Here is a 12,342-nt window from a genome sequence, read left to right as displayed (position 1 = left end):
AGAGCTGGGGATCGATTTGATTCCGATTCTTAAGATTCAGAATCGATTATCAAGATTTGATCCGATTCGATTCCGATATTGATTTGGGTTAGTGTTATTAAAACTGTTTTTTGAGCTGTTGCATGAATTATATGACTGTAGTTGTGCAAAATATTACTACTAGTATTATATTGAGATTCAACAGCAAGTATTGGCAGCTAATGATGCTGTAAAGACCAATCAGCTCCCAGAATGCTGATAGAACTGCTTTCAGAAACATCGTGGGGCAGAATTACCAAACAGATCCAGGGCAGCAAACAGAGACGTATGAAATCGGTTTTATTTTTTCCCACATTCGGTTTTTATTTGTTCCATTTTCGGTCTATTTTGGTTTTTAATTTTTGAGCACTCGTTTTTAGCATTTTTTGCAAATGTTACCCCAAGACAGTATATAAAGTAATGAAATATAGACAATTTATGCAATTATAACCTAACACTTTAATGTTTTCATACCTTTAAACATATTTAAAGGTTAAAAAACATGGCACCAGTTATTCTCGTGTCCAACAAAACATTCCTTTTTTGGGGATAAACAAAAAAATAACCAAAAGTTGTAATGTAATGATGAAAAAAAAAAAATACATAAATAAATAAAATTAAAAAAAAATCGATCTTTAGACATATGAATCGATTTTTAGGAATTAATATGAGAATCGATTTAGAATTGGGAAATCGATTTTTTCGACACAGGCCTAGTTTTAACCAACATCATCCGACCGATTCCCTCCCTCGCAGCTTTTGTCACAACCTTGCTAAAGAACGCCAGCGCCGACCTCTGGGTGGGTCTGACGTCCGATTCTAAGGGTCACTTCACGTGGGCCAAGGCCGGTCTGCTCAGCTACACCAACTGGGCCCCCGGAGAGCCCATCGACAACAGCGGGCCGCATCACAACAAGACTCCGGTACGTCCGCGGCCGTCACCCATCTCACACCTTTGTCATCGCTCTGCTCTTGTTCTGATGTGTTCTCTCTCACCTCAGGGAAACTGCGTGGCGATGATTCACAGCAACCCAAAGAGAATCGGCATGTGGGGATCCCGAGCCTGTGAGATGGAAAATAACGGCTACATCTGTCAAAAGAAACAAGGTGCGGTACTCTGTAATGACAGCGGCTCAGATCCTCGCTGAGCAGAGCTGTGGAAGCAACTCATCCTATCTGACTCCAGTTCAAGGTCTGTCTCCGGCTCCGCCCCTCATTCCCGGCTCTCTGTCCAAGCCCGTGGAGCTCGGTGGGGTGACGTACCGGGTGGTGAAGAAGCCGCTGGACTGGACCGGCGCTCTGCACGTGTGCGAGTCTCTGAACGGCACCCTGGCCACGGTGAAGGACCCGTTCCAGCAGGCGTACCTGACCCTGCTGATGAACAGCCTGCACCAGCCCGCCTGGATCGCTCTCTACAACTACGGAGTGAGCCTTTCATCTGACCAAAAACAACCTCTCTTCTGGCGCTTTTACACTAGTACCTACTAGGGATGGGCGGTATGGACTAAAAAATGTATCACGATAATTTCTGGCATTTATCCCGATAACGATAAAAATGACAGTAAAAAAATACCAATTCAACTCCACCTTGTTAACTATAAATCTATCACCACATTCAGTCTTTGGAGCGCCCAAAACACTGCTCTAAAAGAATACTAAATACTACTAAACTACACCAATTAAATTGAATTGATAAAAGATCCCCGTTCCGCCTTTCTTTCTTTCTTTCTTTCTTTCTTTCTTTCTTTCTTTCTTTCTTTCTTTCTTTCTTTCTTTCTTTCTTTCTTTCTTTCTTTCTTTCTTTCTTTCTTTCTTTCTTTCTTTCTTTCTTTCTTTCTGGCTCATTTCTATTTTTTTCTTTCTTTCTTTCTTTCTTTCTTTCTGGCTCATTTCTTTCTTTCTTTCTTTCTTTCTTTTTTCTTTCTGGCTCATTTATTTTTTCTTTCTTTCTGGCTCATTTCTTTCTTTCTTTCTTTCTTTCTTTCTGGCTCATTTCTATTTCTTTCTTTCTTTCTGGCTCCTTTCTTTCTTTCTTTTTTTCTTTCTTTCTGGCTCATTTCTTTCTTTCTTTCTTTCTTTCTTTCTTTCTTTCTTTCTTTCTTTCTTTCTTTCTTTCTTTCTTTCTTTCTTTCTTGCTCATTTCTTCCTTCCTTCCGTCATCAACGGGAATTTATCGTTTTTACCTCGAGATGACAAATTCTTACCGTGGAGAATTTTTTTGACGGTATATTGTGAACAGTAAAATATCGCCCATTCCTAGTACCTACTCAGCCCAACTCCACTCGCCTTGCCCTCGTTTCTTTTCAATACCCAGATGAGAAGTAGGAGGTTAGAGCGAAGCTGCTGTGCCGTATTTGATTGTGTGATCTAAATGAAGAAGACAACAACACTAAAGATGTAGAACCTGGAGGAGATGATAGATGTGCTGCTGGGTCTGTGGCTTGTGTTCCATATCAAGTTAAAAAATGAGAGTGAAAGAAGCTTGTAGCACCCTATAATGTAATAACGCCTGAAAATGTAATAACGCCTGAAAATGTAATCAAATTTTCACTTAACTCATTCGAAAATGTAATAAAATCCAATAATGTAATAACTTCACCAATAATGTAATAAAATATCCTGACTGATAATAACATTTTTACCGATAATGTAGTACCTTATTAAATTATTGGGAATTTATTACACTTTTTTACTTTTTTTCCCAAAACTGATAATGTAATACTTGACAAATAATGTAATATTATGTTCATTTTCAGTCCAGAGTTCTACATTTAGTTTTTTAAGCATCTAAGAATGTTATATACACTGGATTTGAAACACCAGAATGACTATTGGGTTAAATTGCAGACTTTGAGTACCATGTACTAAATTCCCAATAATGTAATAAGGTATTACATTATCAGTAAAAATGTTATTACAATATCAGTCAGGATATTTTATTACATTATTGGTGAAGTTATTACATTATTGGGTTTTATTACATTTTCGATTGAGTTAAGTGCAAATTTGATTACATTTTCAGGCGTTATTACATTTTCAGGAAATGATTACATTATAGGGTGCTACAAAGCTTCAGGCGGCAACGCTTTTTTTTTTGGTTTGTTTGTCTCGGCGCTGCTGAAAAGTCAGTTGGTAGCCGCGAGCAGCTATGAAGTGACAGAGCTCCTGGTGGATCAGGTCGTTCCTTATCGTCCATCTAGGTCCCTTTTTAATTCTCTCCTCAGCCACCAGGTTTATGAACATCTGCACCTCAGAGTTGGATCATGAAACAGACTTTTGCGCTGCCATTGCTGGTCGAATAAAATGAACAAGAAGCCGCAAGTCGCTCTTTCACTGATTTCGGCCTCCTGACTCAGATGTCTGACGGCCCTGCCCCCCGACCAATCAGTGGCCTGTAGTGTGATGACGTCAGATACAGCCGACTCAGCAGTTTAGAAGCTCGGCAGAATAGATACAGAAAAAGTATCTACTCGGCACGCCTCCACCCGCCTCCACCCCGAGTGGAGAAGCGCAAAACCGAGGCGAGGCGAGTCGAGTAGGTACTAGTGTAAAAGCGCCATTTGAGTTTCCTTAGGAATCAGACCGATGCAGAAGTTTATTCCAGTGTCAGAGGAACTGCTGGATGTTTTCAGGGACGGAGCTTTACCTGGCTGGGTGAGGAGGAGGCCATATACTCAAACTGGAAAGACAGGGAGCCCAATCAGATGGCAGGATGTGGCGACATGACCACGACGGGGCAGTGGACGGTGACTCCCTGTGATGCCAAACTGGAGGCTGCCATCTGTCAGATTACTGGTGTGTTTATGTGCAATAAGAAAACACCAAAAATACAAATGCATTAAAGACTCGTGAGCTCATCCCAGTTGTTTTTCTTCCTTTCCAGATGAGCCTGTGACTCATCGATGGAACTACCCAGGACAGTGTCCCCACTCCGTGGGAGAGTGGGCGTGGGTGCCCTTCAGAAACCACTGCTACGCCTTCAACCCGCAGAGGCTAAAACTGCAGCAGGATGCACGCACGTCCTGCCAGAAGAGTATGGCAGCCTTTCCACACCTCCACCATCTTCACAGCTCGCCCCCGACCTCCTCCGCAGCAAACACAATCCACACGCGGCTCTCCGTCGCCGTGCATTATCAGCCCAGCTCGCTACATCTCTTTTCTTTTGTCCTCCTGCAGTTGGAGCGGAGCTGCTCTCCATCTTGGACGAGACGGAGAACGGCTTTGTGTGGGAGCACATGCAGAGCTATGCCGAGCAGGCGCACGGAGCCTGGCTGGGAATCACCGTGAAAGGTCCAGCGGCCTTCACTTTCTCACTTTAATTCAAATTGCTTCAGATAATCTCGTTTTTAAGACAATCGGTGTGGGTTGCCATGGGTTCATGAAAATGTTCAATGTAGTAAACCCACACAACTCGATGCAGCCGGCTGAATATCTTACGCCCCTCTGAATGCATTTGTGTCGCAGGTCGAGGTTTTGTGTGGAACGACGACACGGAGATGTCGTTTACCAACTGGGAAATGCACGATTTTGCTTTCTCCGTGCTGTCCATCAACTCCTGCTTCTGGATCCAGAGCAACAGCGGCCTGTGGAAGCCGGGATCCTGCAGGAACCGCACGCACGGAGTCATCTGCAAGCAGCCTCGCAGTAAGAGCACATGCCACCAGAGACGCACTCGAGTTTGTGATCCTCAAGGAGCTCATGACCAAATGCTGAAGGAGTAAAGTTAAAATGAGTGCTAAATACTAGGGCTGGGGATCGATTCAAATGTCAAGAATCGATTCGATTTCGATTCTTAAGATTCAGAATCGATTATCAAGATTTGATCGATTCGATTCCGATATTGATTTGGGTTAGTGTTATTAAAACTGTTTTTTGAGCTGTTGCATGAATTATATGACTGTAGTTCTGCAAAATATTACTACTAGTATTATATTGAGATTAAACAGCAAGTATTGGCAGCTAATGATGCTGTAAGGACCAATCAGCTCCCAGAATGCTGATAGAACTGCTTTCAGAAACATCATGTGGGTCAGAATTACCAAACAGATCCAGGGAGGAAACAGAGACGGATGAAATCGTTTTTATTTTTTCCCACATTCCATTTTTATTTGTTCCATTTTCGGTCTATTTTGGTTTTTAATTTTTGAGCATTTGGTTTTTAGCATTTTTTGCAAATGTAACCCCAAGACAGTATATAAAGTAATGAAATATAGACAATTTATGCAATTATAACCTAACACTTTAATGTTTTCATACCTTTAAACATATTTAAAGGCAAAAACATGGCACCAGTTATTCTCGTGTCCAACAAAACATTCCTTTTTTGGGGATAAACAAAAAAATAACCAAAAGTTGTAATGTAATGATGAAAAAAAATAAATACATAAATAAATAAAAGAAAAAAAACAAAAAACCCAAAAACACCCCCCCCCAAAAAAAAATTAAAAAAATCGATCTTTAGACATATGAATCGATTTTTAGGAATTAATATGAGAATCGATTTAGAATTGGGAAATCGATTTTTTTCAACACAGGCCTACTAAATACTGCAGCCTTTAAGTTTTACTGACTGTGTCTTGTTTTATTCACAGGTATTGAAACATCACCTCAAACATGTAAGTCCGGTTCTCATCTGCCTCTTTATTCTGTTATATTGCATCAAGTGGACAGTTTATACTCATTCCGATTCTCCACTCTCTCCCCAGCCCCTGCCGACCACCTGCCCACTCTGATCGTCGTCATGGTGACGGGCCTGTTGCTGGTGCTGCTGATCGTCACCGTCATCTACCTGTACCGCCACCGGACTGCTGGGTCGCAGGGCTCCTACAAGGGCGCCCGCTACAGCCGCACCAACTCCAACCTCACGGAGCAGGCCGAGAAGAACATCCTGGTGTCGGACATGGAGCTGAACGAGCAGCCCGAGTAGCTGCGGCCGTCCTGGGACTGGACACGGCTTCCAGAGGCTGACTTTACCCTGCTCATTTCTCTCTTTTGGAGCCCCCCCCGAAAAAATGATATGAAATTTGCCAAAAAGGCTGTGCAGAGCACGGCAGGTTTTTTAGATTTATGAATTGAATTTCCGACTTTTGACTTCATCCTCTTCTGACAAAAGTTAACAGTTCTAGCGATTTCTCCTTTGACAGATCAGATGCTTCCCTCTGCATTCATCCAAAAAAGCGTGGGCAGGTTTTTATTGATCTGCTGGGAATAGTCTGACTGCAGATGAAAATATTCAGCGTAAAAATCAGGGTCATGAAAAAACTTGCAGTGTTAACTGGTGCCAAAGTAAAGTTTTGCACACTGCGTATTTTCAGTGTAACTGTTTTTCTGAGCTACAAACCCCTTTTGCCTCCATCTTTAACACGGCCACATATTCTTCTTCAGGACCAAACTCATCTTTTTTGTTAGCTTTTCCTTTTCCATTACCATGTCAGTATTAACCCAGAACTTGAACTCGTGTTTTTGTTGTTTTGTTTCGTCATTATCCGCGCAGCTGTACAGAACTGTTCCTCATGATGCGTGCTGCTTTCGTGAGCCAGCCTCTCCTCTCTTTTCCAGCCTGACACGTCAGCCGAGCAGAGGAGGAAGTCCAAATGTGAACATGTTGAAGGTGACGGAGGCCGGTGACCTCAGGCCGTCTGAGGGCACACACCATAATTGTGCACATAAGTAGAGCTTTGTTATGGGAAGCCGGTCTTTAAATAGACTTGCATTGTCTCTTTTGTTGGAGGGTTGTCATCACATGGTTGAACTCCGAGCTGACACAGCTCGGTATACATTTTGGCACTTTTTTTTTTTCTTGAACTCTTATTTTGATTCAGTATAGTCTTAGTCATCCACTTTCCTTTAGTAATTATCCCAAGCATGCATATTCTGCTCTGCGATTCTTAACTCTTGTTTGTCTTGGCTCTTTGCGCCGCCATCTGGAGCTGATTCAGCATTTTTTTAAGGGTAGTAATTTTCTTTACATGCACCATAAAAAAAAAAAGAAAAAAGGGTTTGTAATTCGATATCTGTCTGATCCATCATTTTTCACGACTTTGCGGTCCACTTCGCTGTGTGCTACAACACTCTCCTCCGGTGATGACGTGTGTGACTGGTGAAGACGTCTGGAGGGATGACGGCCAACTCTTCACCCTCTCTTTGTCCTGCAGAGGAAAACCGTCCCTCGCAAGACAATCAACACACAGCTGTACAGCTGTGCACGCGAGAGCCAAAGCGTGCAATTTTTTACAGAGTTAATTTGCCTCCTTGAACATTTAACCTCTTCTCCTAAAAAAATTTTGCCTCTCGCGTACATTTTCTCTTTCGCCTGCTTTGCAGGAATGCTTCGGAGCCATTTCAGTCTGAGGCTTTTGGTGTTTTTCGCTGCTGTGAAGAAAAAAAAAAAGAAAAGAAAGAAAGAAAGAAAGGGAAGAAAAAGGAGAGAAAAAAACACAGCTCTTATAGCTCCCCAAGTTGAACTAAGATTGCGGGGGAAGGGAGGTGTGTGTGTGTGTGTGTGTGTGTGTGTGTGTGTGTGTGTGTGTGTGTGTGTGTGTGTGTGTGTGTGTGTGTGTGTGTGTGTGTGTGTGTGTGTGTGTGTGTGTGTGTGTGTGTGCGGTCTCCAGCTGCGGAATGTTGAGTCGGCAGGAAGAGCTCAGTCTGGAACCAATCAGAGAAGGAGGGCTTAGGGACATGAAGGGTCAGGATGGGGGGGGGGGATAAAAAGGGAAAGCTAGATGGAAAGAAGGGGGCGGGAGGAGTCGGAGATAGAGGTAAAAAAGGGAGAAAAAAACAGAAAAAAAGGAGGAGTTGAGTGGTGTGGAGCGGGCCAACCCCGTCCTCTGCTGGTGGACTTCTGCACAGGTTCAGTGAACTGTAGGTGGGGTGGGGGGGTTCAAGCATAGACATATATACATATATATATATATATATATATATATATATATATATATATATATATATATATATATATATATATATATATATATATATATATATATATATATATATATATATATATAATATGTCTATAGGTTCAAGGTGGGGGGTTCAAGGTTGGGGGGTTCAAGGTGTGCTCCCCGGGGTCTGTGTTGCGGGCCGCCTCTTGTCCCTGTGAAGGTACCTGAAGCACCTGTTTTGACATAATGTTGTGTCATTTTTATATGAAATGAATAAATTCTATGTTCTCAGAGTGACTGCATTCACATTGATTATTATTCACGTGAACTTTGGTTATTTAAAATGTCGTTTTTTCCCATGGAGCTGGAAACGTAAGCGGAATTACTGTGGACCGGCTGCAGTATCCATGTGTGGCCACTAGAGGGCACACCTCACCTTCTTCTCCAGTCTCTAGCACAGCCAACCACCAATAAAGGCTGAATTATGGTTCTGCGTTAAATCGACGCAGAGCATACGCAGCACCTACGCGACACGCACCGTACCCTACGCCGTAGAGTCTGCGTTGGTGTAACGCGGAACCATAAATCAGCCTTAAGTGGCAGAAAGTTTCTCTCTGACTTGCAAACTACAACTCTTTTTTTGTTTTTTTTGTTTTCTGTTTGTTTATCGTTGCAATTTTTATGAATATCTCAGGTGATTTTTCTGCTAACTGTAGCAATGAATAGCCCTAAGATCCAGCCACTATTCTTCAGTAAAGCCTTGTCATTCAGTGTAGTTTAAACACGTTTAACTAGTTTAAAAGTAATAATATAATAATAATAATAATAATAATAATAATAATAATAATAATAATAATAATAATAATAATGATAATAATAATAATAATAATAATAATAATAATAATAATAATAATAATAATAATAATAATAATAATAATAATAATAATAATAATAATAATACATTCTGTTTGTAAGGCACTATTCATCCAAAAATCTCAGAGTAACCCTACACCTTTTGTCTCATTGTGCACTAAACAGAAAAAAATGAAAAAAACATTTGAAACAGCTCCAGCTTGCTTGTGTGTTCCTTTACAAACCACAGAAACACGGTATGTTGCCGCAGTGACGTAACTGATTGGTTTATGGACAGGTCTTGAACCGAAAACCAACTTTAGTGCCAAGTGCTGTGGGTTTTTGCAGCCAGAAGTAAAGTGCAGGGAAAGAAACTCAACCTTTAGGTTATGCAGGAAGTATGCAGGAAGGTAATTCACCTGTTATCTGGATTGGCCCAACTCATAGTCAGCATGAATAATTTAAAAACCTTTCAAACATAAGTCATCCCCATACAGCTGCCATGAAAGGAATGATTAGGTGTAGATACTGGAATAGTTTTTGTGTCAGCCTGTAGAGATGTTTATCTCTGCAATGACACGTGCACCTGAGATAAAAGATGAGCAACTTTTCGCTGTCACCGCGTTGGTGCTTCTGAAACTGGAAAAGATGATGATTGGATGAGAGGGTTGTGGCAGAGACTGATGCAGAAACTCTAGCTGGACATGAGTCCCAATATGTATTTATTTATAGGATTATTCCCAGAAGGACAAGCAGCCCAGTAAACCAAATGAGCAAACACAGAAAATTAATCATAGAAACGTGTTTGTTATTTGATTTGATTTGTTATTTCATCAGAACAAGGTCTGCTTTTTGAACCATCGTCTAATAGAGCCACATGTTTTGCAGCCAGTGCCCTGTGACCCCAAATGGCATTACTTCATAAGGTACTTCTAGTCAATTCAGAAGAGCAGAATACTAGATGACAAATTCCATCTGTACTACATAGTCCCTGTAAAGCAGGCAATATGGGGATTGTAACTAACTCACATTTACAACCTGGCTCACGTGGTTCTTTTATGGAAAGATTTCATTACCTTTTTGAAAAACTTGATCAAAATTCCTGAGGTCTTCATAGACGTTTTGTGACATGCATTAGTTAAAATACCACAGAGATACTCCCACTGGTGTAAAGACCCAAATGATCAGACCTATGTGATATGTCAGACTCTTTTAGTTGGTCGTGACTTTAACATCCGAATAAAAGGCAGACTCACAGAAAACTAGCTGCCGTTGTGTGTGTAAGTCTGCAGGTTGCTTGGTTACCTCAGAGGTAACACAAGGCTTTAAAACAGGCCTTTCAGAGTCTGGTCTGGTCACAGAAAACGTGTAATTGGACACAGAATTATTAAATGTCCCCGATGGGTCCCTGAGAGCAAAGAGACAAAATACAAATGAACATGAGCTTATTTATCAGTGCTGAATCCAGACCGGGGCTGAGTAAATTATGTACAGCTCAAAAGAGTCATATAAAGGTTACCGAACATCAAATCTGTTGAATGTTGATTGCGATAATTAATACATGCTGAGGTTTGGTTAGTAAACTTTAATGCTATGGTGCAGGAGCCCCTTTTAATTGCATCTATCCTTTATTCATCCTTTATTCGTGCTCGACTGCATGAGGGAGTTTTATTTATTTGTGCTCTGCAGCTTCTCTCATCACAGCAAACATGTCTGGAAACCAAGCTGTGATGCAGCCGGTGTGGGTCCAGATAAGGCGCCTCCATCCACCAACAGGTCAGCAAACGGGGGGAGAGGGCCGTGTTTGAATGTCAGTTTGAGGCCTCGTCCGGCCACAGCCCCGGACTTCTGCAGCACCACATCACAGCCCGTAAATTGCTTGTTTTTTTTTTCAAATCAAACAGGTTCTCTGTAATCCATCTCACTTAGGATGGATGTCACAACTCATCCCCCTGCATGCCGCAGGCACTCATTTGAAGGCATTTAGCGGTTATGTGCCTAAGCGGTTGCCTCTAAGTTCCACAACCCCCGACACCTGTCGTTTTTAAATATGTCTCAGGTGTGGAGAAACTATCCTGAAGGAATGTTTATTCACACTTCAAGCATTTAGCAGCAGTTGTTTCTCTGTGTTTCAAACTGAGCCCCAGCAACACTTAGCTAAACAACTTTACCACGAGTTTAAGCCACATATAGAAGCGTTTAACAAGCTGTACTTTTCCATATATGGTTGGCTGTCTGTACAGTCATGCAAGTTCAATGCTATTAAAGAACACGTTTTTTCATATAAAATAAACAATTTTATGCAGTTTAGAAGTTTTGGGGCTTTTTTTTGGCTCCTGCGCTGCTGAAATCGGCTGAAAGCGTCCTTTATTTCTATTTCTGAAAGTTGGCAACCCTAGGTGCAAAATATGCTTTTATACTGACTCTACAGACTAACACGCACCATAATTTGTTAATTCATCTTTATAAGTGAATAAATATCGTTTTGCCTATAACTTATTCCTGCATCCCTCTTTTATCGATCCGGCGAGACGGGTCACCGCGTTTTTGGAGCCCCAAGTCACATATCCAGGGGCTCCTCTGAGCACCAGACCAAAATAATTATGTGCAGCCCTGTCTATATCTACATTTAACATGAACCTGTTGCAACTGTTGCAGTTAGCACATATGATGAAAGCTGCCAGGTGTCTGTATATTTCAGGTGCAGTATAACTTCTGAGAAACAGAACTAATTGAAATGTTTCCCTGGCAACGGCTGAAGGAAGTTGGAAATTGTTGCACGCAGCCTGACACCGTCTGTGTGGGCACGCTACAATTTTCTCCATCGTCTGTTTTCCTTAGAAGATCTGATCTCTCCACCTGACATTTCTGCTCCATAGCTTGCTTCTGACTTTTTCCTTTAGTTCTTCATTTTATGATGAAGTGATGTGCGGTTCTGACAGAAAGTGGGGCCATTAACGGCGAAACGGCGAGGTGATTTCACGGTGGCTTATGATCTTTGCATCTCTTGATTCACAGGAGCTTTCGTTTCCAGCGGCACTTCAGATGAACCTCTCAGGGAGCTTTAGGGGGTTAAAGGCAGTGGTGGAGGAGGTCTCAGAACAATCTCGCTGCTCTAACAATTTCCCTGCCTCTGAACTAATTCATGATTAATAAACAACAACAAAAAGGAAAGAAAAGGGAGTAAAACTCTTCAAACGCCTCGGCTCATGCCTGATCAATATCCTCTTCATCTGAAGGATTGCCGGTCCCTCGTTGCTCACTGACTATTATTTGTTGTTTTTCATTCCCGACCTCCTCCTTCAAGTTTCTGCCTCCGAATGTTCCTCTTATTTGGTAGTGTTGGCACTGCGGGTCGTGGGAGGGGAATCGGAGTGGAAGGGGGAGAAAAATGGCTTTAACAAGCAAAATTATAAACTCATTCAGTCTCCTCGGGCTTCCTTCATCTGGGGCCTTGCCAAAGAAGAAGCAGCTGTTGGTGTTGGAGGAGAAAAACAGAGCGACAAAACGATGAAAAGAAGAAAAAGGGATTCAGAGAGAGAAAGAAAGAAAGAAAGAAAGAAAGAAAGAAAGAAAGAAAGAAAGAAAG

The 12,342-nt window shown here is 41.7% G+C and overlaps 1 protein-coding gene across 1 annotated transcript in view; it reads left to right on the top strand.

Moving 5' to 3' along the window:
- The window catches only part of mrc2 (mannose receptor, C type 2), a 34,627-nt gene extending 26,927 nt beyond the window's left edge, over positions 1–7,700 (top strand). The window contains exons 21-29 of the mRNA XM_061711143.1: positions 775–941; positions 1,020–1,125; positions 1,205–1,443; positions 3,651–3,813; positions 3,902–4,051; positions 4,195–4,308; positions 4,483–4,662; positions 5,610–5,633; positions 5,724–7,700. Coding sequence (XP_061567127.1) covers positions 775–941; positions 1,020–1,125; positions 1,205–1,443; positions 3,651–3,813; positions 3,902–4,051; positions 4,195–4,308; positions 4,483–4,662; positions 5,610–5,633; positions 5,724–5,944 — 1,364 coding nt within the window. The 3' untranslated portion in view covers positions 5,945–7,700. The remainder of the gene's footprint in view (positions 1–774; positions 942–1,019; positions 1,126–1,204; positions 1,444–3,650; positions 3,814–3,901; positions 4,052–4,194; positions 4,309–4,482; positions 4,663–5,609; positions 5,634–5,723) is intronic.
- Positions 7,701–12,342: the final 4,642 nt, after the last annotated feature.

The sequence above is a fragment of the Cololabis saira genome, chromosome 21 (genome assembly GCF_033807715.1).
Source record: "Cololabis saira isolate AMF1-May2022 chromosome 21, fColSai1.1, whole genome shotgun sequence".
NCBI classification, from domain to species: domain Eukaryota; kingdom Metazoa; phylum Chordata; class Actinopteri; order Beloniformes; family Belonidae; genus Cololabis; species Cololabis saira.
This window is presented reverse-complemented; position numbering and strand designations above follow the sequence as displayed.